This window comes from Mus caroli, unplaced genomic scaffold (genome assembly GCF_978045245.1).
Source record: "Mus caroli unplaced genomic scaffold, Mus_caroli_1 scaffold_7, whole genome shotgun sequence".
In the NCBI taxonomy this organism is placed as follows: Eukaryota; Metazoa; Chordata; class Mammalia; order Rodentia; family Muridae; genus Mus; species Mus caroli.
The window spans coordinates 115680151-115707871 of NW_028227262.1; the positions used below are offsets into that span (position 1 = coordinate 115680151).

The 27721-nt window shown below is 41.7% G+C and overlaps 1 protein-coding gene across 1 annotated transcript in view; it reads right to left on the minus strand.

Annotated features, from left to right (window-relative positions):
- The window catches only part of Exoc4 (exocyst complex component 4), a 735179-nt gene that overhangs the window by 63716 nt on the left and 643742 nt on the right, over positions 1 to 27721 (minus strand). Inside the window, exon 15 of the mRNA XM_021164590.3 lies at positions 1130 to 1271. Coding sequence (XP_021020249.1) covers positions 1130 to 1271 — 142 coding nt within the window. The remainder of the gene's footprint in view (positions 1 to 1129; positions 1272 to 27721) is intronic.

The following is a 27721-nucleotide window of genomic DNA, read 5'->3' on the forward strand; positions in this document are numbered from 1 at the left end:
ACTGAAAATACTAGGGATCAAACATTTTTGAATTTTAGGATATATACACAGATTTATTGGCTGGGCATATGAAATGCTTAAGTTCAGAGAACAGTTTCAGGTCTGAATTTTCAATTAAGGATGCTTACCCTGTACGAGCTAATTTACATGAGCTACATGGCTTGCATTTGCAGTCCATGCTATAAAATTATTTACTTATTTAATTGATTTGTGTGAGCACACCATGAGCTAACTAGGGTGGAGGCCAGAGGACAATTGAGAGCCAGTCCTTTCTTCTCATCATGTGGTCTGAGGGTTACACTCAGGTCAGCACACTTGGAGACAGGTGGCTTAACCCTTTGAGCCATCACTGGCCTCTCATTGTTATTTATTGCCCTAGCTATGACTATCTGAAAGTATCTTTGCTGCCTTATCTGTGAGTGGCTGGCTGCATCATTAGGGGCACAGGGACCTGCAGCATTTTGCTCATAGCTGTGTCAGAGTGTTTCGAGCACAGCCTGGTACAGAGAAGACACCTATTAAAATGCTTAGCAAATGAGTAGACAGCTGAAGATGTGCAACTGCGCGGAGTGTCCTCCTGCTGCAGCAGAAGGAATGAGGCGAACTTAAAGCCCTTCTGTAGGGTCATTCTTTGCCTTAATCTCCTCAATTGGGTTTTAAGTCTGTTGAAGAGGGGCTTTGTGGTTCTTAGATAGAACATCTTTCTAACTTTCAAACTTTTGACTTAATACATGGCAGAAGTGGTACAAATTATTCAAGCTTTCCTTCATAACATCTGAGGTAGGAACTCCTATTCTCATTTTAAGAGGAAACTGAAGCTTTGTAAAAATGACCTGGTCGCTAGCCCTCAGATCATCCACATGGTTGGTGTGCATGCGCAAATCCAGGTTGCATCACAGGCCACACACTCTTGAGTCATTGCACTCATAGTCCAGCATACACTCACATCCTTTAAGAACACTGAATACTGCTAAACATCACGCTCAGGATAAGAACAGGACAATATTAATAGCAAAAACTAAAATTATGCTGGCACTTGATTCCCCGCCCCCCCCAGCCCCCGAGACAACATGTGAATTACGTCACAGAGGGTCATGACACCATCATTTTCTGTGCTTAGTTGGCCTACCTCACTTCCAGATGTAAGACGAGCAAGCAGCGGTCAGCCATGTCCTGGAAGGACTTGGCAAGCTCACTCAGCGTCTGCATGATCTGTTCAGACACTGGGGGAAGGTCCATGTTCACGTGGCTCTCTTGAGCAGGGGAAAGCACTGGAAGAAGAGAAGGCAAAAAACCATCATTTCATCAGATACCTACAGGTTTCCTGGAGTGTGGAGTACCTAGCCATCTTGCTGTTTTCACTACTGGGGCAGCATTAGAAGTTTAAGGCACGCTAGACTCTTGTGTCTACTTCTTTTGTTTTACTACTTCTTATTCTTCTTAGTGTGTTGCTATGTGTGAATATGAATGCATGCATGTTTCTGTGTGCTACAGCGTGTGTGATGGTCAGAGATAAACTTGGAAGGGTTCATTCTCTCTCTCTCTAACAACTTTTTAATTTAATTTTATTTGTAATTCATTTTTTCATTTTTTACACTCCATATTCCATTTCTCACCCCTCCCCATGCACCCTCCGACTGCTCCACATCCCACACCTCATTTTCTCCTTTCATTATGAGTTTTGGGGATCAAACTGAGGTTGTCAGGCCTACACAGAAAGTGCCACTCCCCACTGAGGCAGCTCACCAGTCCTGTCCTGTTCTTCCTTAGTCAGTTCCTTGCTTTAATCAATTTCCTGAAACAGGAGCAGCTTCAGAGCCTGTGGCCTGAACACGTAACGTGTGTCTCCTGTATATGTTTTAAGTTTCTCTTCAGCTTCTGGCTATTGCTTACATCTTTTTGATTTGCTGGTCAATAGGATTTCATACACATTGCCAAGGCTATTGTCATTGATTACCCTCTAGAGCTTGATCATTAAGATCCTACTGCTGAAGATACTACATATCTGAATTATAGGACATGGGAAAAAAATCAAGCTAATAATGATCTGGGTCTTCCCTATAGGATTCATAGTGTTGCAAGGTTCTATGGATGCTATGAGACAAGAAATGTCATCAACAGTCTCACCCAATGACCCTTGTAAGCTATAATGATGACTGGTCTGGCAAAGATATATACAACAGTATAATAATGGTAGGAATACCAGGGGAGTAACCAATTACTTTCTGCTTAGACTTAAAGCCCATCCTATGAGATGGTCTTCATTTCTAGTACCATCAACTGGGCCAAAAATTTATGACTGGCCAAGTCATAAGCCTACTACTATTATTCTGCTAAATCAACATAGTAACAAATGACTTTACGTTTTAATCTTTATACCCACATACTGATTCCCTGATCAACCCAAAAGAGAGAAGCTTCCTTTTACAGTAGACGGCGATTAATACAAAGAACCACAACTGGCCAATGTGCTGAGTCTGTGGAGTGCTCAGTACTAAATATCAGTATGGTTTTGCTTCTCTGTCTGAAAACTCTTCTCTCTGCCAGGGGGCTTGGATCTTCTGGAAGAAGGGTTCCTGGACTTGGAGCCTACAGGATCTGCTGAGACACCACTAACTCTGGAAACATAAGGTCAAGAACTGCCCATGCTGTGTCTTAATGGGACATCTATATCATATCCTTTCCTATTAAGGTTTGAAGATCATTGAGAAGGAAGGAGGGTAAGGAGGATTTAAGAGTCAGAGGAATTGGCTGTCTGCTGGACAAGGGAACAGTGTTTGCTGGACAAGGCAGCATAGCTGCGCACATGAACTCACAGTGGCTAGAACTGTATGCACAAGACTTGTACAGGTTTAAATCAGCCAAACTCTAAAATCGATGGGGGAGGCACGCATGAAGCTCCACCTGTATCTAAAGAACTGCTGGTATCTGATGGCTATTTGGGGGAGGGAAAGTCAGTTTTCTTAAGGTGTGTGGGCTCTGAGTAGTTACTCATCCTTCAGCAGATGGTCCTACACCTAGCACATACAGGAAGTACTAAATAGACTAAGGGTATTGAAACACTTAAAAAGAAAGGAGAGTGTACATGAAGTTGTATGAGGGGTAATGGTGGTGGGGATATGAGAAGAGATGGAGAATGGATTTTATCCAAACAAGTTGTGTGTGTGTGTGTGTGTGTGTGTGTGTGTACATGGATAGTAAATGAAATATCACAACATTTAAATAGATTCCTTAGGAAAATACTGAAACAGCTGAATAGGAGTTTTGCTTATTTAAGCTTCTCATGGTTTCTTGGAGATCATCAACAATAATTTAGTCATACTAGTCAAGACTTCTTTTTTAGCTCTTAGGACTCTCAACTGCCATACTTGCATCCTGTCTCTAGCATGTTGCAAGAACAAATTTCTTCAAATATCACTGCCTTAGTATCTTGTGTAAAATAGGAACAATTGTGTCATACAATGGTACATGGGTTGACATAGGAAAACTAAAATATTAGCACGTAAAGCTTTCTCAGTATTCATATAAACCAGAAATGTAAACAGCCATTACTCTCCTTTAGGGTTTTATTTGTCCAAGTTATATCTTAATAATTGCAACCAGAAATAATCCCATCTATCTCAAAGTTCCGTTTCCAGTCATCTATGTTTTGCCTCTTTGGCAGAGAAGCCTTTTCTCGGCTGGAGTACGTGGGTCCTTTGCAGAAAGGGCTGTATGGGCTTGGAGCCCAGCATAGGACCCACTGAGACTTTACTAACTTACTATATAGGGTAGAAATCAACATGGCCCAAGTAGTATGTATTGTGATTATTCTTTTCCTAGATTACCAAGCCCAAGAGAGGGCCAGAAGTGTGATCCAGGCATGTAAGTAACCTTTAAGGCTAAAGTTCCTTTGAGAACCAGACTCTAAGATTAAAACACCGCAGCACAGGCACAAACAAGCGAACGTGACTCAAGGGAACTGACCTGGAAGGAGGAGTAGACTATAGTGCTGTAGATTTAAAATTCTAATAATCCTTGCACTATCCTCGCTGTTCACTAACTCGCTCTGCTGGAGAGTGGACATAAAACACTGCATTTCCTCTCAAATGATAATATTATTCATGTTGTTTTATGGCAAGGCAACATCATTGCCATCATAATGTTTCATGTGGCAGGCTAGATGAAAGCAACTTTAAGTAACATTATTATAATATTTCAAAGCACTTTAGGGCTTTTAAGGCTCTGAATTCCTTTCTTTTGTGACACAAAGTCTGATCCATAGAACTATCTGTATTCATCAATGGGAAGAGGCAGAGATTACTCTGACACTGCACTCATGGTCTTAAGATCCAAAATATTATAACTGACCTAATGCTATCAAAAATATTTTGGGTAGCATCCATTAAAAAGCTAGAAATTCTCCATTTTTATTATACAAATAAATAATTTTACTATGTGAAAATTGACCACACACAAAATATGAAAAACAAACAAAAAAATGAATGCAGCAAAACCAATCCCCAAAATTGACTAGGTAAATGGCAGGCTCAGCTGCCAAGTGGAGTTTGCCGTGGCCACGACAGGAGCAGTGTGGAGCAATGGAAAACTGTGCATTCTGTCTACTCTAAGTTATAGCAAATCTACGACGTGATATTAAAGTAACATGATAACTTATGCCTAGAGCTTCCCTGAAATGCTGGCTTGTACATTCCTGGAGGCTTCCTGAAGTTTCCGAAGCTTTCTTAAGTAAGAAGGCATATATTGATCAAAGAAATGCTGAGCGTGGCAAAGACAGCATAGAAGAATTAACTGGCTCTTAAATGTCAGGTGACAGTGTTGATAGATTCTGTTTATCAGCAGGAAATGAGGTTATTGGACACCCACACCTCACACCACACCCCATACCTATACATACCATATTTACTCACTCACCCATCTCACACCTACATAACACACACATACCCCTCCCCACCACCCACATCCACCCACTTCTGCACATACCCTTCGGGAGACTAAGTGATTATGTATCTGTCGCAGAGGCTGCTCTTCATTCTGCCACAGCCCCATGTGTACTGAACTTTGAAAATGTTAGTAATTGATCACCTCTTTAGGACATGCGCTCTGAGCAGCTGTTCTAACCGTGGGAAAGGTTGACATCTGATCATTCATAATGTGACCACTATAGATGTAAGTATGGATCTCTTAAGATTCCTAGCTTACTCTGATGCGGAGGTAACTGGAGCTCTCTATCAATTCCATTGGTCTAACAGGAGGAAGTTGAGCCTTGTGCTCTCAAAAAGAAATAGCTTTTCTTTTGCAGAGACAATGGACAGGGCAGTCTCATCTCCAATCTTCACTCTAGTGAACGTATGAAATGTTCACTATCTGCAGCCCTGGGCTTGCAGAAGAAGTGGCCTTGTGTCCCAGTCTGGTAAATCTTCAAGCAGCATCCTATGGAGCCTCTCAGAGACTGCTGATTTTTGTGGTAAAAGAAGCAGGCTGAGGCTGGTACCACTCCTTTCTCCCCCCACTCTTCCTTTTCCTGATACAGGAAGGAAAGGTCAAGAATCAGGTAGGTTGTGTAAGAATGTGTTGAGTGCACTGACCAACTTTGTAGTGGTGAGGCCAAGAACAGACGGGATGAAGAGGAAGGAAGGTGAGAACTTTGCTAATTTGGCCTTAGTTGGCATTAGGGATAGTAGTCAGGTAATGAAATCTAGACAATCAGCAAAAGTCCAGCCTGGCCACGTTCGGATAAACACAGACCAAGGTATTCAGCATTCTGGATGAGGAGAAATTACTTCTAGAAACCAAATTTCTTTTAAACCAACACATATCTGGAGAAACTGATATAGCTGTGCCTAGTAGTAATGTAGTTTTTCCTGTCTGAAAACGCACAACCCGAGAGAAAGGTGGGAGTAGTTCTTGGTATGCTCTAATACATGTGTCTAGTCCCTGAAGAATACAGGACCAGAAAGCCTGTTTCAAACGTTTAAAACAACTTTTGACATTATAATGGAATCATTTCAATCTAGTCCTCCCTACTGTTGAGTTCCAAACCCCGAGGAGATGCCTAATTGACAAACGAAACCGAATGGTTGCCAGGTGCTGCCAGCATCCCTACTCCCTACCTATTACAGGCTGTTTCTGGCATACCCTGCCTTCTATCCCAAGGGCTGGGCATCCCTTCTCCCAGCTGTCCTTCCACACATAATCCAGCCTTTTTGGTTACTTGGTCTTTCTTATTTCTCATTTACTCTCCTGGCCTCTTGATCTAGCTCTACCTGCTCCCTCTTTGATGTGGCTCAGGGTCATGTCCATTCAGGACTCTCCAAGATATCCCTCTGTCTGGCTATGCTCTCCCATTTACCTATAATAAATGTTCTACTCAAGAAAAAAAATTCAGGTAGGTGCTGGCCTTACTGTTTAACTATCAGCCAGCCCCAGCACTGCTGACTTCCTGCTTTATCAGGAAAACAAAGGCCCTCTCAAAGCCCCAGAATGGGGAAAGAGTGATAGCTCAGTGGTAAGTGAGGTTTGGAGTCACAGCAGTTACAAGCTTCAGTTCTTTGGCCATCTCCTATGCTTGCTGGTTTGCCATACACCTGACACTCAGCCTCAACTCTGAAAGTGCTTCACTTTCCCCTTTGAAGACCCTCAGCATGGACCACAGAGCTGAGGCCTTGAGTTACCCTTTCGCCACAAGGTGCAATTCTCTTGACTCCTCTCCTTTGTTCTAACTGCCTTAAAGCTCTCCTTAGCCCTGGGCTAGTTTTATAACTCACTGACAGGAAAACAGAAACTGAAGAGCACATCATTGCCAAAAGGAAGTTTTTGAGTCTAATCTCAAAAAAGTTTTCCACAAGCTGATGGTAAAAGGCATATTGAGAAGTGGAGTCACATAAATTAGAAGCTTCACCCCCTAAAGTCTAGCATTCATGGTGCCGGAAGGAACCCTGTGTGATACTGAAAGACGTAAATCATCAATATCACCCAGTCATAAACCTGCAACCCACACCAGTGACCTGGCTGCAAGATGGACTGGTACAATAGCAACATAGGCATATTGGCAGCAATCAACCACTTTTTGATTGGATTTAAGGCCCACTGCCTGGATAGCATCCATACCCAAAACTGCTAACATGGCCAAGACCCTGAGATGATAGGTCCTGGGCGCGGAGGAAAACCTAACACGATCATTCTGCAAGTATAAATAGATAGATAGATAGATAGATAGATAGATAGATAGATAGATAGGTAGGTAGGTAGGTAGATAAGTAAATAAATGCATGCATGACTTCTAGGGACACGTTGCTCTCCCTGTAGACCAGTGCCTCGCTCAGCCTTCGGTAGCGAAGCCTCTCTTTGCTGTAAACGGGGACTAAGACAGACATTCATCTGACAGTGCTTAGAAGAGTGAGCAACTTTGGAGCACTCCGAGAGAGGACAGAATGCTGGGTGGGTGGGACATGAGGACGATCTGGGAGGAGATGGAAGAGAGAGAAAAGATGATCAAAAATATAGTGTATATATTTTTTAATTAAAATGCTTCCACACCACTTCTCCGTTCTTTGCCAGCCAGCTACCCTCTCTTAGTAACCTCCACACTCAGGCTACCCTCCTCCTCTAGCCCTTATTACTTTCCCTCATAAGATCTCAGATTCGTGCTGAGTGTTTGAGAGAGCTCTCAGCAATTGCTTTCTCTACAGTCCTGAGTCCTACTAATGCCATACTGTACCACAATCAGATTTCTACTTTCACTACATTATTAAAAATTATTCTGATGTCTATCTATAAAATTTGAATTTCCAAACCCACAGGATAGTTTCTGATGCTAATGCCATGTAAGGTTTCTGTGACATAGAGCACCACTGGCCATTTCCATCTGCTTTGGCTGGTATCACTTTATCACCTGAACACTCTTCATCCTCTGAAATGCCCATCTCTGCATCCTCCTCCTCCAGCCTTCTTATAACCAGGGTTGCCTGGGACCACTCTGCTTGGCCAGTTTCCCTTAGTTCCATGGAGTGCAGATGAGCTCAGACATTTCTGACACCTCTTGTATTGTTTATGAATTCATAAATTCATGGCTTTAAAACTTCATTTCATTAACTCTTTATATATAACCTTCCTGTCCCTGTACATCCCACAGATATCTCAAGACTAAACACACTATTGTTCCTTGTAAAATTTGTTTAAATTACCTTCTTACCAGAGAGATCTAAACTATATTATCTTTGACTTTTTCTTTTTCATTAAGGCTAATTTTTGCTTATACTAGTGAATATTTATTTTTCTAATATTTATTTCCTCTTTTCTACACAAGTGCTACTTCTTTGGTTTAGACTTCTTCTCATCTGTGGATCCTGTGACTGATGTCTCTGCTTCTTGCTTGACCTTTCAAATCTAACAAAACACAAGTCAGATAGAGCTAATAACCTGAACCGTAAGTACGGATCATCACAACATTTTCATTACAGCTCTTTCCAGTGCTAGGGGGTCCAAGCATGGGCTTTGTAGCCAGGCTTTCCAAGCCTGCTGTCTTTTTGGGGTGTCACAGAGCTGCTCACACCAGTCACATGCTCCACACTAAGCAGTGCCACCAACCTCGATGATTTACCTCTGTGAAACATTCTGGTTCTTCTCAAATGTGCACCATTTTCTCTTCTGTAATTCATCCCTTCCCTAAATCGTACTTTTTGACCTCCACACTTTAAAGCAAATCTCTTAATTCTATCATGAGGTTCTATCACTCAATACTTGTAGTGGTTTTTATACTTTTTAAATAATTACTCATCCATCCTAGGGCAGAGCTAGTGATTTGTCTATATTTATTTCTCCATCTAACTCTAATAGAGTAGTTATCAAATCCCATTCATGTGACTGTTAATACACTGATTGTTTATTATTAGCTTGTCTCTCAATCAGATCACCAAGTCCTTTAGGGCAAGCATCATATATTTTCCATAATCGGTCAGGAGAATAACCGGAGGCATTATATAAGTCAATAATGCCCTTTTAGTTAAATTGAACTAGTGATTTTAATTGACTAGCACAACACAACAAATAATGCATATAATAATTAACTGTAAAGATTGGGAAAAGAAAGAACAACTCACCATTCACTACTCTCTCTCAATTTTCTGGGTACAATATGGGACGAGAGAGGGGATGAGGAAGTCGCTTGTTATAGGTGGTTTTCTGGGCTGTTCAGGAATCTTACAGATATAAAGCTTACTGCAGTTCTAGTTAATTCCTACAGCTCATGAACTTTCCTTGCAAGCAGTGTTGGTTCTTATAGCCTTTTTATTTTTAGAACTAGTCAGTCCACCTTGCTACAACAGAGATTTGGGTCCCCTTTTTTTGGTTGACATAAAATCCTTGGCATGTCAAATACTCTGCATCTCTCCAGGAAAGCCAACACACTAACTGTCATGGAGAAGCAATCAGTCGAAAGCATTAGGATGTCTCGAGTGGCTCCACAGCCCAACATTAAGCAGACTGAAATCTGTTTAGGTCTTAAAAATTAGTTGAAATTGGACTCATTCACACCCAGAAGAGCATCTGTTCTCAAGGATGCAGCTGCTACACTTTCAATGGCAACTTACAGTGACTTCTTTAATTGATTCATATGAGGATGTCCTTGTACATCTGCAATATTATCTAAAATTGTTACAATATTAGCTTAGGCTGCTATCAGCTGTCAAGAAAGTGATAAACTGAAAAAGGAGAGATAGTTATCATGGCAGGAAAAGAAAGGTTAACCCCGTAAATTCAAATATTATAGAGGCTAGAAAAAGACTGAAGAGTGGTCTCAGGAGACTTCTCATTGGGAACATTTTAGCAGATCGAATTTTGGTAGAGTAATTATTTCTGAATCCTATTCTTATGTGTACAGAGATGACAGCCGCTACATAATGATCTCTGCTCTCACCTGAGATCAAATTACTTAATTTCCAATCTTCAGTTTTCCTATTTAGAAAATTGTGGCAATTAGATCTTCCTAGTTCTGAGAGTAATATGTTATTAGGCCTTGTAAATAATTTTGAGATCCTTTGATAGTGTTATCAGGCTGAACAGTTTGGAAAAATAAAAATAGGAATGATGACAAGGTGTGTGAGCTTACAGAGTTAGTGGGAAAGGTGATGGCAGTCCCTCCATCTAACTTCCGACCTGTCTTCAAACGCCTATGTCACGTGCTACCACTGAGCCAAGCACTGACCATAGATTTTAAACTGTCAACCATTCACAGCTCCAAGTTAGACTCCAATGCAGCTAGCTCTACCCCTGCTTTTATAATCTCTGTATCACTATCCATACTTTTTATCCAGACCCTTGAAATACTCGCTTATCTTCCTCTACTCCCATGCTTTGGGCACTGAAGGGATTTTATAACTGTTAAGCGATCTGCTTATTTACAAAGCTTCTTAGACTCTGAAACATACCAGGGATCTTCACTGAATCAGGTATCTCTTATTCTATTACCTTCAACTTCATTTTTTTTTAAAAAAATTGATTCTAATTATTCTAAATGGAAATTTCTCAGCAATATTTTTTATGCATGCGTTTACATGTGTATGCAGGTATGGAAGTTGGAGGATGACCTTGGGTGTCTTCTTCAGGAACACTGACTACCACGGGGCCTCTCATTGGCTGGGAGCTCACTGATTAAGCTAGACTGCTTGGCCAGTGAGCCCCAGGGCTCCTTCTGGTTCCTTCCCTGCAGAACTGGGTTGCCCAACATTTTCATGTTGTTTCTGGGGACTGAATTCTGTCTTTCGTGCTTGTGAGGTAAGCATTTTACAGACTACCGGTTACTCTTTTATAATATACACAATTTCCACATCTAGCTATACTTAGGGGTACTTTACTCATAGACCTCAGGTTCTGCCACCATCACTAATTCATTTATCTGCAATAATATAATCATTTACTTCTTTCTTTCTGTTTTTAAAATAGCGTCTTGTTAAGTACCACTAGGTGGCTGGCGTTCACTGTGTAGACCAGGCTGAGCTCACTGGGCAGTAGTAATCTCCCTGCCCTGTCTCCTGAGTGCCTGGATTACCGGCATGCCCCACAGTTCCTCACTCATTTTGTTCATTTATTTAGCTGTTCTTTCCTAAACTTCCAAATCATTTTCTTCCTAATGTTTTCTAGAATACCTTTTCTTCAAGGGTGCTTTTTGAGGCAGGGTCAAAGTCTCATCTTTGAACTTGGTCCTTGGTATAGAGCTGAAGATGGCCTTGAACTGATCTCCCTGCTTCCACATACTAGGTTAATAGACGTGCACCACCACACTAGGCTCTAATAACCGAGTTTTGAGTTCCTCTGTTAGGATTCTAAATAAGGCAGAGAGCTAAGACATATGTTGGTCCTCTTCATTTTATTTTCTGTACAAAAGACAAGGCTCGTTTTCTGCAATTAATAACGAGCAACTAGGTTTAAACTAGCAAAGTCAATTGATTCTGAAACCCATGTGGGAGCTGACGTGTTGTGTTCTTTAACCAGCAAAATTCTGACTTCAAAAGGATAAGAACATATCCCTGCTGCTCAGATTATCTTGCACACATGGACAAGCTTATCAGTAAGTTCTAGAAATACACTTCTCCTTTGAGACTGTTAGTCAATACGCAGGCCAACTTCTAGCCTTTTCATTGCTTTGAATATCAAATGTCTCCTACAGACTTCTGTTTGGAATGCTTGGTCTCCAGACAGTGGTGCTGTGTGGGGACTGAGGATCCTCTGTAACTATGAGTCCAAATAGATCTTCCCCCCAATAAGCTGCTTCTCTCGGGTATTTTATTACATCAACACAAAGGTCACTGCAGATGTGTGTTCTCTTTGGTCCACACTCATGGGAGAACTAGGGCATTCTTAACTGGGAGAAGAGATTCTTAAAACAAAAAAAGAAACAAAAACAAAAACAGAAACAAAAAAAATAGATTAAGACTGAAAAGAGGATATTAGCCCAGAAACTTAGAATACCCAAGATACAAGATAAACTTTGCAAAACACATGAAACTCAAGAAGAACGAAGACAAAAGTGTGGACACTTTGCTCCTTCTTTGAATTGGGAACAAGACACCCATGGAAGGAGTTAACCCAAGATACAAGATACAATTTGCAAAACACATGAAACTCAAGAAGAATGAAGACGAAAGTGTAGACACTTTGCTCCTTCTTAGAATTGGGAACAATCACCCATGGAAGGAGTTACAGAGACAAAGATTGGAGCTGAGATGAAAGGATGGACCATCTAGAGACTGCCATACCTGGGGATCCATCCCATAATCAGCCTCCAAACGCTGACACCATTGCACACACTAGCAAGATTTTGCTGAAAGGACCCTGATATAGCTGTCTCTTGTGAGACTATGCTGGGGCCTAGGAAACACATAAGTGGATGCTCCCAGTCAGCTATTGGATGGATTACAGGGCCTCCAATGGAGGAGCTAGAGAAAGTACCCAAGGAGCTAAAGGGATCTGCAACCCTATAGGTGGAACAACAATATGAACTAACCAGTTCCCCCGGAGCTCATGTCTCTAGCTGCATATGTATCAGAAGATGGCCTAGTCGGCCATCACTGGAAAGAGAGGCCCCTTGGTCTTGCAAACTTTATATGCCCCACTACAGGGGAACGCCAGGGCCAAGAAGTGGGAGTGGGAGGGGGGGAGGGGAGTGGGGGGGTACTTTTGGGGTAGCATTGGAAATGTAAATGAAGAAAATATCTAATTAAAAAAATAATGAAAAAAAAGAAATGTAAATAAAGAAAATAGCAAATAAAAAAAAAAAGATTGAAGAAAAATAGAAGTTCATTCCCAGGAAGGAAAAAAGAAACAAGGATGTGGGAGCCTGGGGGAAGGTTCATTCTTTTTCTGTTTTCCTATAATGCAGTCGCTCAGTTGATGACAGACTTGTGTTATAGAGAGGGACTCTGACTCCGAGTGGGCATAGGAGGCAGAGATCTTCCTTTCCTATGTCCTATTTGCTGTTTAAATAAGCAAGCCTACCTCTATTCTTAGACCAGGGACATGGTAACTTCTAAGTGCTTCTCGGAATGTTTCTTTTGAGAAGCCATGTATTACTTTATAGAAATAACTGTTGGGTGAAGAACATAGGCCTGTCCTACTCCCTGCGTAAGCTTAACATTTCAGATGTCCAAAATGTTTATTTGAGGACCTATTATTATAAACCCCTCCTAATATCAAAGACCAAAACCTTCAAACTCCAAAAAAAACCTCACAGTTTTAAGGATATAGAGTATGGTTTTCATCTGATACCGTACTCTTTTGCTAAAGGAATATAACTTATTCTTTCAAGTTTTATTGCTTCTAGAACAAAATTTTTGAAGATTTATCTTGTTTTATGTGTGTGAATGTTTTGCCTCACTTATGTGTGTACCACTCTGTGCCTGCAGAGGTCAGAGGAGGGCATCGGATCCCTCAGAACTGGAGTGAAGAAGACTTGTTAACCATCATGTGAGGACTCTGGGCTTAACTCAGGTCCTCTGCAGTAAAAGCATGTGGTCTTAGCCACTGAGCCATCTCTCCCAGAACAAACTACTACTACTACTTCTTCTTCTTCTTCTTCTTCTTCTTCTTCTTCTTCTTCTTCTTCTTCTTCTTCTTCTTCTTCTTCTTCTTCTTCTTCTTCTTCTTCTTCCTCCTTCCTCCTTCCTCCTTCCTCCTTCCTCCTTCTCCTTCTCCTTCTTCTTCTTCCTCAAACTCAGAAATCTGCCTGCCTCTGCCTCCCGAGTGCTGGGATTAAAGGCGTGTGCCACCACACCCGGCTCAGAACAAACTTCTTAACAACTGCATCTTAGTTTCCTTTTCTCACTGTGATAAAATATCTTACGGAAAGCTACTCAGAGTAGACACAGGGGTTTGTTGGCTCACAATTCCAGCCTTTCACTGCAGGGCAGTCAAGGCAACAGGAACTTGAAGCACAGCACATCCACAGGCAAGTGCAATGGATTACGCACGCACGCTGGTGTTCAGCTCCCCTTTGCTACTCTTGTGCAGTCAGGAAGCCTGCCTAGGTAGGGTATGGTGCTACCCACAATGAGTAGGTCTCCACAGGACAATTAATGCAATCAAGAGAATCCTACAAAGACTCCTTTGATTTGAGGTTGTGACAAACTGACGAATTAATACTAATCGTCACAAATTCTAAGCTTTCTTTTCCTTACAGACAGGACCTTGGCGGTTGCTGTGTGGACCACAGGAAGGAAAGCAGCATCTAGAACTTACCAGGAAGCTAGAGGTGTGCACTGGAGATCTCCCCTGTGTCTCTCCAGTGCACTTGACCTAGTTCATTTAGTACTTTGACTACCTGCAATATCCCTCGGAAAGAATTAGATATGCGACAACGTATCTTCTTGGCACAATTCACAGGATATAGCTCCTGCTTACATCCAGCAGAGCACCAACAATACTTGCTGAATTTAACCTTCAAGTTAAGGACAAACCAAAGAGTTTTATATCTACTAAAAACCAAACCAAACCAATCAACCAACCACCACCATCAACAATACCCCAAACCAAAACAAAACACCCACTACCAACAAAACCAAACCAAAACCAAACCAAAAAACAAAAAACAAAAAATTAAACTATCTTTACAATGCTTTTAACCTTACATCTTCCTAACATTTCATTGGTTTGGCTCATCGTTCTGTTTCAGGGAAGAAAACTGAAGTCCAGGAGTATGAACATCTGAATGAAGAACGAGCTACACACAAAGAACAAAGGGGGCCCACATGTGGCCTTCAGAAGAGTAAAACAAAAATAAGAGCCAAGTTAAAATGGATCGTTGTTCCCCTAGGCTACCATGGGATGAGGTCCACTTTGTGCCCACATTACACACTGCACACAGCAGGGCTCTGTGGAGAGGTGGTTGTATTCAATACTCATAAAATACTGCTTGATGGTTACAAGTCTGAACAAGCTCTAGGTCCTGGAGCAGTTAGCTTGAGGGTTCTATCTGCATACAGTGTAAACCAGTGTGGACACATGACGTTTGTAGCATGTGATTGATGGTGCAGACCTCAGCCTCTTTCGCCCTTGGGTAAAACATTAAGATTGATTTTCCCCCTTTATTCTATAAAGGGGAATAATAATCTTCCTGAAGGCTTGGCTGGAAAAAAAAAAAAAAGAAAAAAGAAAGAAAGAAAGAAACCAAGGAAACCTCATCATCTACTAGGAAGGCATGCGGTGTGGCCAATTTTGTTCCTTCCAGATATGAAATTGAACGGGATGGGCAGCCATAGACCAGCTCTGGTCCTGCCGAATGCACAACCGCAGAGCTGAGTTAAGTCCATGACTGCATAAAACCCCAAATCACCGAGGCCTTAAAATGTTAGGAGAAAAGACAGAGGTTTAAGTTTTAAGATATTTTTTGAGGCAAAGATATTAAATAGCAGAGAGAAAGATTTTTTCTTTATTTAAGGAGGGTTCCATTTTTGGAGATGGGGGATGAAAGAGTTTATTTCAGTTTACAACTCTCAAGTCAAACACCATCACTGAGGGAAGTCAGGACAGGAACCTGAAGGCAGGAGCTGATGCAGAGGCCATGGAAGGGTGCTGCTTACTGGCTTGTTTCTCTTGGCTTGCTCAGGACTTAGAACCAGGATTACCAGCACAGGGCTGACACATCTGCCGTGGGCTGGGCCTTCACATATTAATCATTAAGTAAGAAAATGCCCCACAAGTTGCTATGCTATTATTACATAGACATTTCCTCTATATTGGAATTATTCTCCTTTTCTCCTTTTGTTGAAATCTTTCTCACATTAATATACCCTGATTATTGTCTCCCTCCCTCTATTCCTCCTGGTTCTTTCCAACCCCGCCCCTCTTACCCAGACCTACCTACTTTCTGTCTCTCATTAGAAAACAGGCTTCTAAGTGATACTAAAATATATGATAAAACAACAATAACAAATATACCAGAATAGGACAAGACAAACAAACACACACATATATACATACAGACAGACAAACAAATGTAAAAGAGCCCAGGAAAAGGTCCATGAAACAAATACAGATACAGAGACCAACTCATTCCCATACTCAGGTATCCCACAAAAACACTATGTTTAGAAGCATCATATATACACAAAAGACTTGCTGGGCAAAGGGGGAGGGAGGGAGAGGGAGGGGAGGAGACAGGAAGAGTGGGAGGGAGGGAGGAAAACAGAGATGGAGGGAGAATGTGTACGTAAATATATCTCATTCATATATATTCACAACAACAAAAGCCTGACCTAGCATGACACGATGAGAAGACAGGATCCTCCAGCGCTGCTGTTGCGCTTGTTTTCTGTTGGCCATCAACTGCTGGGCATGCAGACTGAACTTAAGAGTACTTTGTTTCCCTAGTGAGACATACTTGGAGAAAACGAAATTTTCATTTGCAAGTGGTTTTCAACTGGAGATGGCTTCTGGATTAGGGTTGTGGGCCTTGTGTCCACTTCTTTTAGCTCTAGGACCCCATGTGGTACAGACCCATGCGGGCCCTGTGCATGCTGCCTCAGCCTCTGTGGGTTCATGTGTGTGTCAGGCCTGCTGTTTGTAGAAGGCCTTGTTTCTTGGTGTCCTCCATCCCTTCAGCTCTTTTTACATTCTTTCTGTCTCCTCTTCTACAGAGTTCCCTGAGCCCTGAAGAGAAAAATTTGATCAAGACATCCCATTTTGGGCTGGTGTTCCAAGGTCTGTCTGTCTGTCTTTCTGTCTTTCTGAATAATGTCTACTTTTGGTTCTCTGTATTTGTTTCTCTCTGCTGCAGGCAGAAGTGTCTCTGATTATGGCTGAACAAGGCACTGATATATGAGCATAGCAGAACTTCATTAGAAGTCATTTTATTGCTACTCTAAAAAATGTATATTTCTTTTTAAGGACAGGTCCCTGGGCCATCTAGTCTCAGATTCTTGGTCAGCCGAGCAGTGGGTATGTGAGTGGGGCCTTAAGCACATCACACATTGGTTGGTCACTCCAACAAGCTTTGTGCCACCATTGCACTAGCATACTTGCAGGCAGGGCACCACTGTATACCAAACGATAAAACATATTTCTTAAAGCTTATCACCTACAAATATTCCTAAGAGCCTTAGGGCATGATTAATTCACTGTACAAATGAGAACATTAGGCTCATTTGCAAGTGGCGAAACAGAAAACAACAGTATGTTTCCCTAATACACAGCCCAGCTGACAAACACCACAAATGGGAACAGAATGAAGTGAGAGGTTTCATAGCCAATGGTGGATCCTCCTCCCTGAACGCTTTACAGTTTGCCTTGTCCGTGGGATTCCTTCCAGGAGGCTGCACCACTCATAAATTGGGCTTGAAATAGGAAATACTCATTATTTTCATGATTGGCAGTAGGGAAAATCTCATTTTTATCTTTTTGTCCTCAGTTAATAATGTGGTTCCTGGAACAATAAGCACATTGAATGCACAATGTCCTCAGAAAGACCTGAGTTCAAATTCTCACTGTCTCATATTGTATTTGATCATCTTTTTCATAGGAGATTCTTCATCTGTAAGAAAAGGATTATCATTATCCTCACAGGATTCTGATGGTTAAATAAAATTCATAAAAGACTGGAACTGTTTAATGTACAGCACTTAGTCATGACCATTAGTATTCCTGTCACTAATACTACAGTTTTCTTAGTGAAGGCATGTTGGACTGATAGGTACTCTCCAGAGTTATGCACACACTGGAAGGAACATCCGGCCAGCTTGGCACTTTATGCTAAAATTGGAGATTGACTATGACTGCAGGGAACAGCTAGCAGAAGCCTAGAAACTTGGTCCTCAGATGCCTTCCTACCATTAGGATAATGTGCAGATGCCTGCTTTACTGAAGATAGAGTTGTCCCTGCCATCAGACACATAGATGTCACTGTGGCTAGCTATATACATGCCAGAGGCTTCTCTGCTGCACCAGAGGTCAGGAATGCAGAGAAAATTAACCTGCTGATACAGAGCAGAGCTTGCAGGCCTTAATCTTGCTGTTATCTCTCTTTAGTGAGGACAAGTGTGGCTACAACTTTAGCAAAGATTACAGCTGCATCCTTCCCTTCAACCTCCCATGTGTCAGATGTGCTAGCCATGCACATATGAAATAATGGCTTCTAAAAGTTAATACTGTATGAACACACTTCTGTCTTCATACATTAGTAACACATGGATATTGTTCACCTATTCATTCTCCTATCATCCCTAGAGTAATGCAGTCCCTGTACGTTTCCACAATCAATATTATTACAAGGTATTCTCAAGGGGCCAGAGGAGAATCCACTTAGTGCTTAAGTGATTGTTCTCCAGAAGGACCCAGGTTTAATGTCCAGCATCTATATGGTTGCTCACAACCATGCTCAACTCCAGTTCTAGGGGATATGATGCCCTCCGCTGGCCTCCACAGGCACTAGGCGTACAAGTAGTGCAGAAATATACACACAGGCAAAACACTCAAACTTATAAATCTTTTTCATTTGTTTTTTGTTTTGTTTTATTTCTGTTTTTTGAGACAGAGTTTCTCTGTGTAATACGAGTTATCCTGGAACTCACTCTGTAGACCAGACTGGCCTAGAACTCAGAGATTTACCTGCCTCGGCTTCCCAAGTGCTGGGATTAAACATGTGTACCACCACTGTTTGGCAAAAAGAAGTAAGTATTAAAAAAAGATATTATCTCAAATCTAAGTAATTTTGTCAACCAATATGAGTGGTTTTCCTTTTCCTTTGTTTCTGCTTCCTCTTCCTCCTCCTCCCTTTCTCCCTTCCTCCCTCTCTCCCTTTCCTCCCCCCTCTCTTTCTTCAGACAGGTTGTCTCTATGTAGCAGCCCTAGCTGTCTAGAGCTCACTATCTTGGCCAGGCAGATCTTGAATCCACAAAGACACTCGTGATTCTGCCTCCCGAGTACTGGGATTAAAGGCATGTACCACTATACTTTGTATATGTGAATGTTCTTATATTCAGCTATAAACAAAGTTTTGGGGGGGCAGTATTTTCTGGAGTGTCCCAGAAAGCACTGGTTAAATTCTGCAATGATCTTGGACAAAACAGTTAAGGTTGTGAATGCTGGTAATGGGTTTTTTCAGTCATTATAAAGATTCAGTGAGATTTAAAAACACAGAAGTGGGCTGGAGAGATGGCTCAGTGGTTAAGCACACTGACTACTCTACCAGAGGTCCTGAGTTCAATTCCCAGCAACCACATGGTGGCTTACAACCATCTGTAATGAAATCCGATGCCCTCTTCTGGTGTGTTTGAAGGCAGTGACAGTGTACTCACATGTATAAAATATAAAATAAATAATTCTTTTTAAAAAAACACAGAAGCACTTAAAACAATGAAAAGTGCACTAGTAAATGCTCAGAAAATATAAGTTATTGCTGTTAAGTCTCCTTCTAGGTACCCCAAGAGACAGAAACTCCTCGACTCATCTCTATTAAAGCCTCCGAGGGCTGGGGGTTTAGTTGTTCATAAGGGGGGGTCAGATAAAGGTGGTACAGAGATATCGTAAGGCATTGGTACTGGATAAAACCACGACATTTTCAAGTTAATTACAAAACTATGAGAACAGTGTAGAATTCTAGATGTGTTCAAGTCAACAAAGACACAGAGGGAGAAGGGGACTGCCAGGGGCAGAGCTGAGTCGTCTTTCCATCTATAAGAAGGGAGGGCAACGTCCCTGGAACTGCCAAGTCAGCAGGAGAGAAGGGATTCGCAGTAAGTATCGGGCTCATGGGTTGAGGGCAGGCAAGGAATGGCACTTGATGGCATCCTAGGAGGAGACAGATTACCTGCTTCTCATTTCATTTTGAAGAATAACAACCCCGAGGAAAGTAGTTCCCTACATAAAAGACAGAATGTCTGCCTTACTCATCAGGAGCCAGCAGGAGGTCATGTGGATATTTATATTATGAACCAGTATTTATTTCATGACCATGGTTACTTCTCTTCTGCTAGAATGACACTGAGGAGATGGGGCAAAGCATGGATGGACTCTGTGGTACAGGTAAGGGGGCACCACACGTGAATCTGAATAGCCATCATTGACATCTGGTCAATGTTAACCTTGAAATGGCAGAAATTGTGTTAGTTTTCAACCAAAGGGAGAGAAATTGGGTTGTAAGTTATCTAATATGCACATAAAGACAATGATAAGTCATGTATTCTTTTAAGGTTTAGAAAGAGCTAAATGAAGCTAATGTGGAGAGGCTTTTTTGTATACTCAGTCACAGGAGTCTTGCTCTCTGTGTATGTGTGTGTGCACACACGTGTGTGTGCATGCACCTGGAGGTCAAAAGTCAATGTCAAATGTCTCTTCTGATCACTTCTCCCTTTAACTTTTGACAGTCTCTCACTGAACCTGACACTCACCATTTGGCTAGCCAAGTTGGCCAGAGAGCTCCAGAGACCCACTTGTCTCTGCTGTACCTCTCTCCTCATCACACACGTGTCCAGCATTATTTGTTTTTATGTGGGTGCTGGGGAACCTAAAATCAGGTCCCCATGCTTGTGTGACAAGTACTTTAAGGACTGAGTTATCTTTCCAGCTCCAAGTCCAGCTATGATTTTAATTGTTTTGTTGGAAGCATGCCTCCCACCACATTACCCTAGACTGGAAGTGAAGTGGGGGAATCCCCTCGCATATTTGTCTGCTGACAACCTCGCATGTTCCCCAGCTGCTCCTGTGGAAGCATGGGGGCATTTTTCAACCTCTTGCCAGTAGGGCTTGGGATTTGGGTTCTGCCACTGAAACTGCTACCCAAAGATGCGTAAGGCATAAAGGAAAGGAAAGCTTCGCTCTCTCCTTGCAGGGCTATCAGGAGGTGCTTTGGCAGCTGGCAGAGAAGAAGCCTGCAGCAGCTCCCACTGTACACAGCTGCTTCCTCCATCTAGGTAGGAGGAACCCTGGGTTGCATTTCCTGATTTCCTGAAAGATGACATCTACTATCCTGGCTTTTTGCTTCCTTCCAACTGTTTTCTAAGCTCTCTCAGCACTTTTTAAAACATCTAATTTTTTTCTGGCTTGAAATAGCTAAACTGCTTTCTGTGTTTTTCACTGTGCCTTGATGAATGAAGATAACCTTCTACTTGTGAGATATTTATGAATGGCAAAATTTGGAACAGGAAAGAGTGGGATGAAGGGTCACTAAGAACTTCTGGTTTGGCAATGATAGTCAAGTACTTGCTGAGCACATACAAAGTCATGGGTTTTGTGTGCAGTATCACATAAGGAAGGCATGGTGGCATACACCTATAATTCCAGCACTTGGGACACTGGAGCGGGAAGATCAAAAGTTAAGGTTATCTTTGGCTACATGGTAAGTTTAAGGCCAGCTTGGGATATATGAAAACAAAAAAGTATTTCTAAGCCATGGACCTTGAAAAAGATGACTCTGGTCATAAGCAAGCAGGTTTCTACTGCACTTTCTGTGTTGTTATCCAAAGTGAGGGCGAAAGACGATCATTTAAGTTAGGCACAAGTGTCACAGGCTGATGGGGAGAGGCAGAACATAAATATTGGTTGGATATAAGGGATCTGTTTTCTTCTTTTCCTTTATTGTTTTAATTACACCATCTTCTTTTTGTACATTGTTTCACCTACATGAACCTTACCTTTTTGGTATCTATTTAACACTCACAAATTATGAGTTGTTCTTATTATCAATAATACTTTGTAGCGTTTCTTTGGAAAAGAGATTCAGCCTTCTTTACAGAAAAGTAAACTTCTGTTTTCTAGTTTTATAGAAGACTGTGCCCAAAGTTTCTCTACTATTCCCAAATATACACCAGTTGCAGATATAGCTTTGACAGACAGCTAGGTTGATACCATATGGGGACTGTGAATACTGACATCAGCACGGACGTGGACAGGTGCAGCTTTAATATGCTGACTTCCTTGCTTCTGGATCTGTGCCCAGAAGTGAGGTGCTGCATCAAATAAGTGAGCTATCTAGTTTTTAGATTTCGGAGGAAGCATTATACTAGCTGAACTGATGAAGACATATCTCTGTCTCTCCCATTCTCCACCCACTCAGGGTTTATTCAGTTATAAGACAAGATGTCCTATCCTCTGAGGCAAAACAAATGGAACTGAAGGATGTTATGTTAAGTGAAATAAGCCAGACACAGAAAGGTTTTCTCTCATACATGGAAACTAAAAAGGCCAATGTGAACATCAAATAGTAATTAGAGGTGGGAAGGGGGCTGAAGGGCTAGCGGGAGGCTGGACTGAGGCATCAAGTGCTCATGTCACAGGGAAGTGACAATGGTTCACTACGGTCTATTTTGTGTTTTATGAAGACCTGGAAGAGGCCAAAGAGAAGCACCAAATAGAAATAAAGGAGGTGGAACATGACCGTTGCCCTGGCTGGACCTATGTGCTCGCAGATGCCTGTTACAGTGTCTCACAGTACCCTACACATGCCTATGAGTACTCTATGCCAATCCCCAAAGATGCAGACCTCAACTAAACATACTTCAGGAATACCTTCATGGAGCTGCTTGTAATGGATCTGTAAAGGTTTCCATGCAACATTGAATGTCCTTGAGGACACAAGGGATGCTGCAACTTCTGGTCCATGGCTTATAAACCAACCTTACATACCTACTGGGTTAAACACTTGGCATTAAGGATGAATCACAGAGGCAGACAAGCTTAGCTGTGTTTACTCATCAGAAAACTCACCTTTAAACAATGAATACTAGGTGAGGTTCCCTTCCAAGACACTTGGAACCAGAAATGTTTTTTTTTTTTTTTTAATTTCAGATTTTTAAGGATCCTTGAACATTTGTTTAGATTTTACTGACTTGACAGCCTTCTGAAAAATTTGAAATGCTCCAAAACTATAGGCCTGGATTCAGCTCCTGTTCCTTCCTTGTTGTCCTTATAAGTCCCTGGTAAGTTCCACCTGGGTCTTCAGTGTTGTGGGCAGCTGTGACACTGCTCTCTCTTTCTGAAGCATGCTGGCTCCGTTTACCATCACCAGCTCTTCTGCATTTAGCATACCGAGTGCAGGGGTCATGATCTAACTGTACTCAAGGGAGTTCATAGTTTTCAGAATCTTTTTGTCATTGTGCTGAGAACAAGAATATCTGCTATAAGCTAGTAATGTGATATCTTTTACAAAATCTACAATTTTCAACTTTACCAAATTTCCTTAATACTCTTAAATCCATTTGAGGTCACTTTTAAAGAAGTAAGGTGACATTGAATACATCCCTCAGAAATGTTTCTCCTTTTCTACAGACGACAGAACAAAAGAAAAGTGGTTTTCTGTCTATTAGTAGCACATGCTGTGGCCTCACCATCTCCTGCTCCATGTCTGAAGGCAGCCACACACTGCAGCTTCCTGTCCTCAGCAGACAAGATGGCTGTTGGTTATTCTGAGCTTTTGCTTCCCTGGCACTGCACCTCTGGTTCACACTGTGTGTGCATGCTCTGCACTCATCTATGGGAACACATCTTTTTCTGTCAGGCTTTAATCAAAATTTTCTATTTGTTCCCATGAGAGCTTTTTCCTAGGTAATACCTACATGGTGTGTTATTTAACATATGGACTGCGAGGAACAAGAAATAGGACCGAATTCTGCTAGTAGCTCTCAATATTTCAATGGCTGTGTGCCCCAGCTAAATGATCTCACTCCTCAGTGCCACAATCCTCTGTATTTAAAAACAATGATAATTGCAGAATCTGGGCAATGAGTTCTTATGGAGATAACACATACAGGGTACGTCCATGTGCACAGATGGATATATTAGAACACTTTCTGTTGCTAGGAATATTTTTTAAAAAAAGTATGGCTATCCCATGCTATACTCAGCTACTCTCTGCCCTGGTGGTCTCGCCACCTCTAGGCCAGCCCCTGGCAGTGGTCTTCCCAGATCTGGTTCGCCTGCCTCAGAACTACTTCTTCCTTCTCAGCCATCTACCCCCTGCAGCTAGTGGTCACAAATTCCCTTAATCCAGGAAATCAAAACTCTAGAAGCTTATAATTAATCAGTCAGATTTATATATCAATACATTCTCAAATCACAAGATGCCCACACAATAATTTCATTCAATTGATAATGATACAAGCTGCCCACCTAGATTAGACAAGTTATCCCAATTATTCTATCCTTTTATGATATTCATAGCTACCTGTGGCTATTTAAAGCCATGGGGAATCTGGATCTTCTTCCTCTCCCTCCTTTCTCCCCCCCCCCCCACCTCCTTGTCCTCTCCCTGTCTCTGTCTCTGAAACTCTTAGCTCCGCCTCCCCTCTCCCTGTCCAATCACAGGCTTCTTGTTATATTAATATTTAAATTAATTGGGGGAAGATTCTGCTACAATTTTCTATCATAATGTATTAGCTATTGCCATTTGATCATTCCTAACTTGAATGTTTGAAATCTGAATTGCTAGACAGTTCTATACCTTTCCTAAGGTAAGTACAGTAACAACTCAGGGTGCCCTGTAAGTCCTGTAAAACATTACCTTCAAGCTATGTGTATATGGTGTACAGAAAATAATAAAATCTGTGCGTAGATTTGGGCGTCATTGTCTGGGTACTGTATATGCAAATATTGCAATAGCTGAAAAAAATCTGAAGAAAGCCAAAATTCCAAAATGATTCTGCTTTCAAGCACGTGTCTTCTAAAATTTACTTAGCATCTTCCCATCCCTCTCATCCTCCCTCTCCCTTCTTTTCCTCTTTTATGTGTTTGGGAATGAACCAGGGCCTCAAGCATGCTAGGCAAGCACCCGTCACTGAACTGGTACCTTGTGTCCTGCCATTGCTCAGTCCTTTATGCTTCAGATTTGACGTGGACTCACTCACCTCTCATCATGAATTAGAATTATTCCACACGAGCTATCGGGATTCATTCTATAGATCTCTTCTACCAACACCAAAATCTGTGGCGTTCTGTCCGTTAAATAAATTGGTGTTCTGTTTGTGCTGGGCTCATCCTTCCATACAGTTCATATCATTTCTACATTATCTACGTTTCTTGATACAATGTAAGTCCTCTGCAAAATAGTTACTATGCCTTATTTTTAAGGAAATAATGGCAATGAGAACTGTCTATACGTGTTCAGTGCAGCTTTGTTTTTTAAATTTTTCATTGATTCTTTGAGAATTTCACATCATGCACCACAACCCCACCCATCTCCCTGTCCCTCTGTTTTTTTCTTGAATGCTTTTGGTCTGAGATGGTTTGATATGCAAGGAAACGAAAGGCTAATTGTTTTGTTTTAGTAGCACAAAGCAGTGACAGTTTTCACTATTTTCTCCATTGATGCATCAGTTCTGGCTCTTTGTTTATATGATGCATCTGCAGTTCATTGTGTAGCAGTCTTACCTTTCCTTATGTCTTAAGTCTTCCAGGAGCCCGAGCCTGACCTTTGCTCACCTCTTTAGCCTCATTGTTTGTAAGTCCCCTATGTGAATACATGGAATACTCTGAACACGCTTTCTTCATAGCCTTCTCTTAATTTTACTTGATTTCTGCATTTTAATATAACTTTCTATTACCTCTTAATATGGCTAATTGCTATTTATATGTCAAGATGTAAATCAGAGGCCATCTTTTTCAGAAAGGCTTGCCTGACATGTACATTCCTCTAAAGAGCCATACTTCATATATCTCCATCAACATGGTGAGCTCACTTCGTATTTGGCAAACATTATAACACAACTACATTCCTGTTGTCTTTCCATGATTTACTAGCCATATGAGCAAAGACTGGGTCTACATCCTAGCACATGGGTAGTATTGCTGCTATAATTCACTAACACATACATTTCTACAAAAAGAATTCTCTTCCCTGATGGCTCCATAAGATAGTGCCTCACCACTTCTCCTGGGTGAGTTCCAGGGAACACACAATTTATGAGTCCTTATCTATGCGTGTGACCCTTGTGATTGTCAAGCTGACTGACTACATGTCCATCTCTTTGCTCAGCTGTGATGCCTACTGGAGAGCTAGACATGGAAATAGCTAGCACAGCCAGAAGAGCACAACAGAGGAGACAGGAACAGCCAAAGGAGGAAAGCCAAATTCCTCCCTCCAAGTAACACCTTACACCACAGAGCTACAAAAAAAAAACCCCAGCTATACAGGGAACATCTTCAAGTTTTTGCACTTTTAGTGTTTATCTAAGAGGTGCTTATTTAAGTATAAAAGTGTAGGCAGCATCTCTCTAAAATACAGACTACCACATTACATTTCCAAATGTGCTTATCTCTGGGAAACAACGATATCACCTCAAAAATAGAAATCATAAACACAGTTGATAGACCAAATGTCTACAGTGAGGAGTGCACAGAGCTTCCCTGGAAAGCACAGAGCCAGAGAAGGGAGAACACCAAGCCAGACAAGCTCTCATTTCCAGCACTGTGGCCGTCAGATCACAGGCACCTTTCCTGCTTTCAGGTTTATCATCTGTAATATGGAATTAAAAGAACTAGTTTTAAATTAGCTCAGCAGCTCTAGGAATCAGCCTGTGTATGACTACTATAATGTGCAAATGTGCAGGGCTAGGGAGGTTTGGCTAGGATGCACCAGGAAGTCAAGGAGAAAGAGGAGAGAATTAGAAATAGGCCTGTTACTTCATGGCTTCCTTGGCACCCCTGCATTGTTGGTTTTGAGGAAGGAAGCAGGAATGCCCAGTGAAGCTCAGAAAGTGATGCAAACTCATTTGAGATGAGATGTGATAAGCAGGCCTGCGCACAGTCCCATCAGCTCGGTAAACACCAAGCATGGAGCTAGTACAGACCGCCACCAGTGATAAAGGGCCAGCTAAACACTCGATTAGTTTTTCATTTTGTGAATTAATGTCCTTCATGGAGTGTGTACACTAACTGGTAATGAATTGTCTTCTTCCAGCTGCCCAGGGTACTCTTCACTGACTCTGCTAGGAGGCATAAATTTCACTTGGAAATTAGCACTTTTAAGGAGGTAATCATTCCTTTAAAAGAGGGTCATTTTCTGTTAGTCTCTGCAAACATCTTGCTTTAAGAAAATCTACTGTTTTCTTATAAACTATCTGTCTAGTCTATTTTATGAAAAGAAAAGAAAAAAAAAAGAAGCAAAATAATCCTTCATAGGAATCCATCCATCCATCCATCCATCCATCCATCCATCCATCCATCCATCCATCCATTCAAAGGTCCTAGGTAAAATGGAAATAGGAAAATTCACCCTTTTCAGGTGGTGGTGGCACTTGTCTTTAATTCCAGAACTTGGGAGGCGGGGGAAGGTAGATTTCTTGAGTTCTAGGCCCAGAGTGGGTTCAGGACAGCCTAGGCTACACAGAGAAACATTGAATAACAACCACCCACCACCACCACCACCACCACCACCACCACCACCACCACCACCACCAAACCAAACCAAATGAAACAACCCCAAGAAAATCCATCCTTAACCCCTAAAAACCCCTAACAAGTCAACTGGGTGTGGCAGTAAAAGCCCGTAATCCCCACACTCTGAGAAGAGGGAGGAGAATCTTATACTTTGAAAGCCAGCTCCATCTACAAAAAGGTTCTCAGGCAGCCAAGGCTACACAGCCAGACCCTTTCTTACAAAAGCAAACCATCAAAACCAAACCAACCGAACACCTCTGAAGGCCTATTTGTTATTTCCCCATAACAATAAAGGAAAGGCAGTCTCTTCCTGACTAAATTTACATATTACCTGCCATGGGGAGGAGGTGTCTCCATCTGCTGAGAG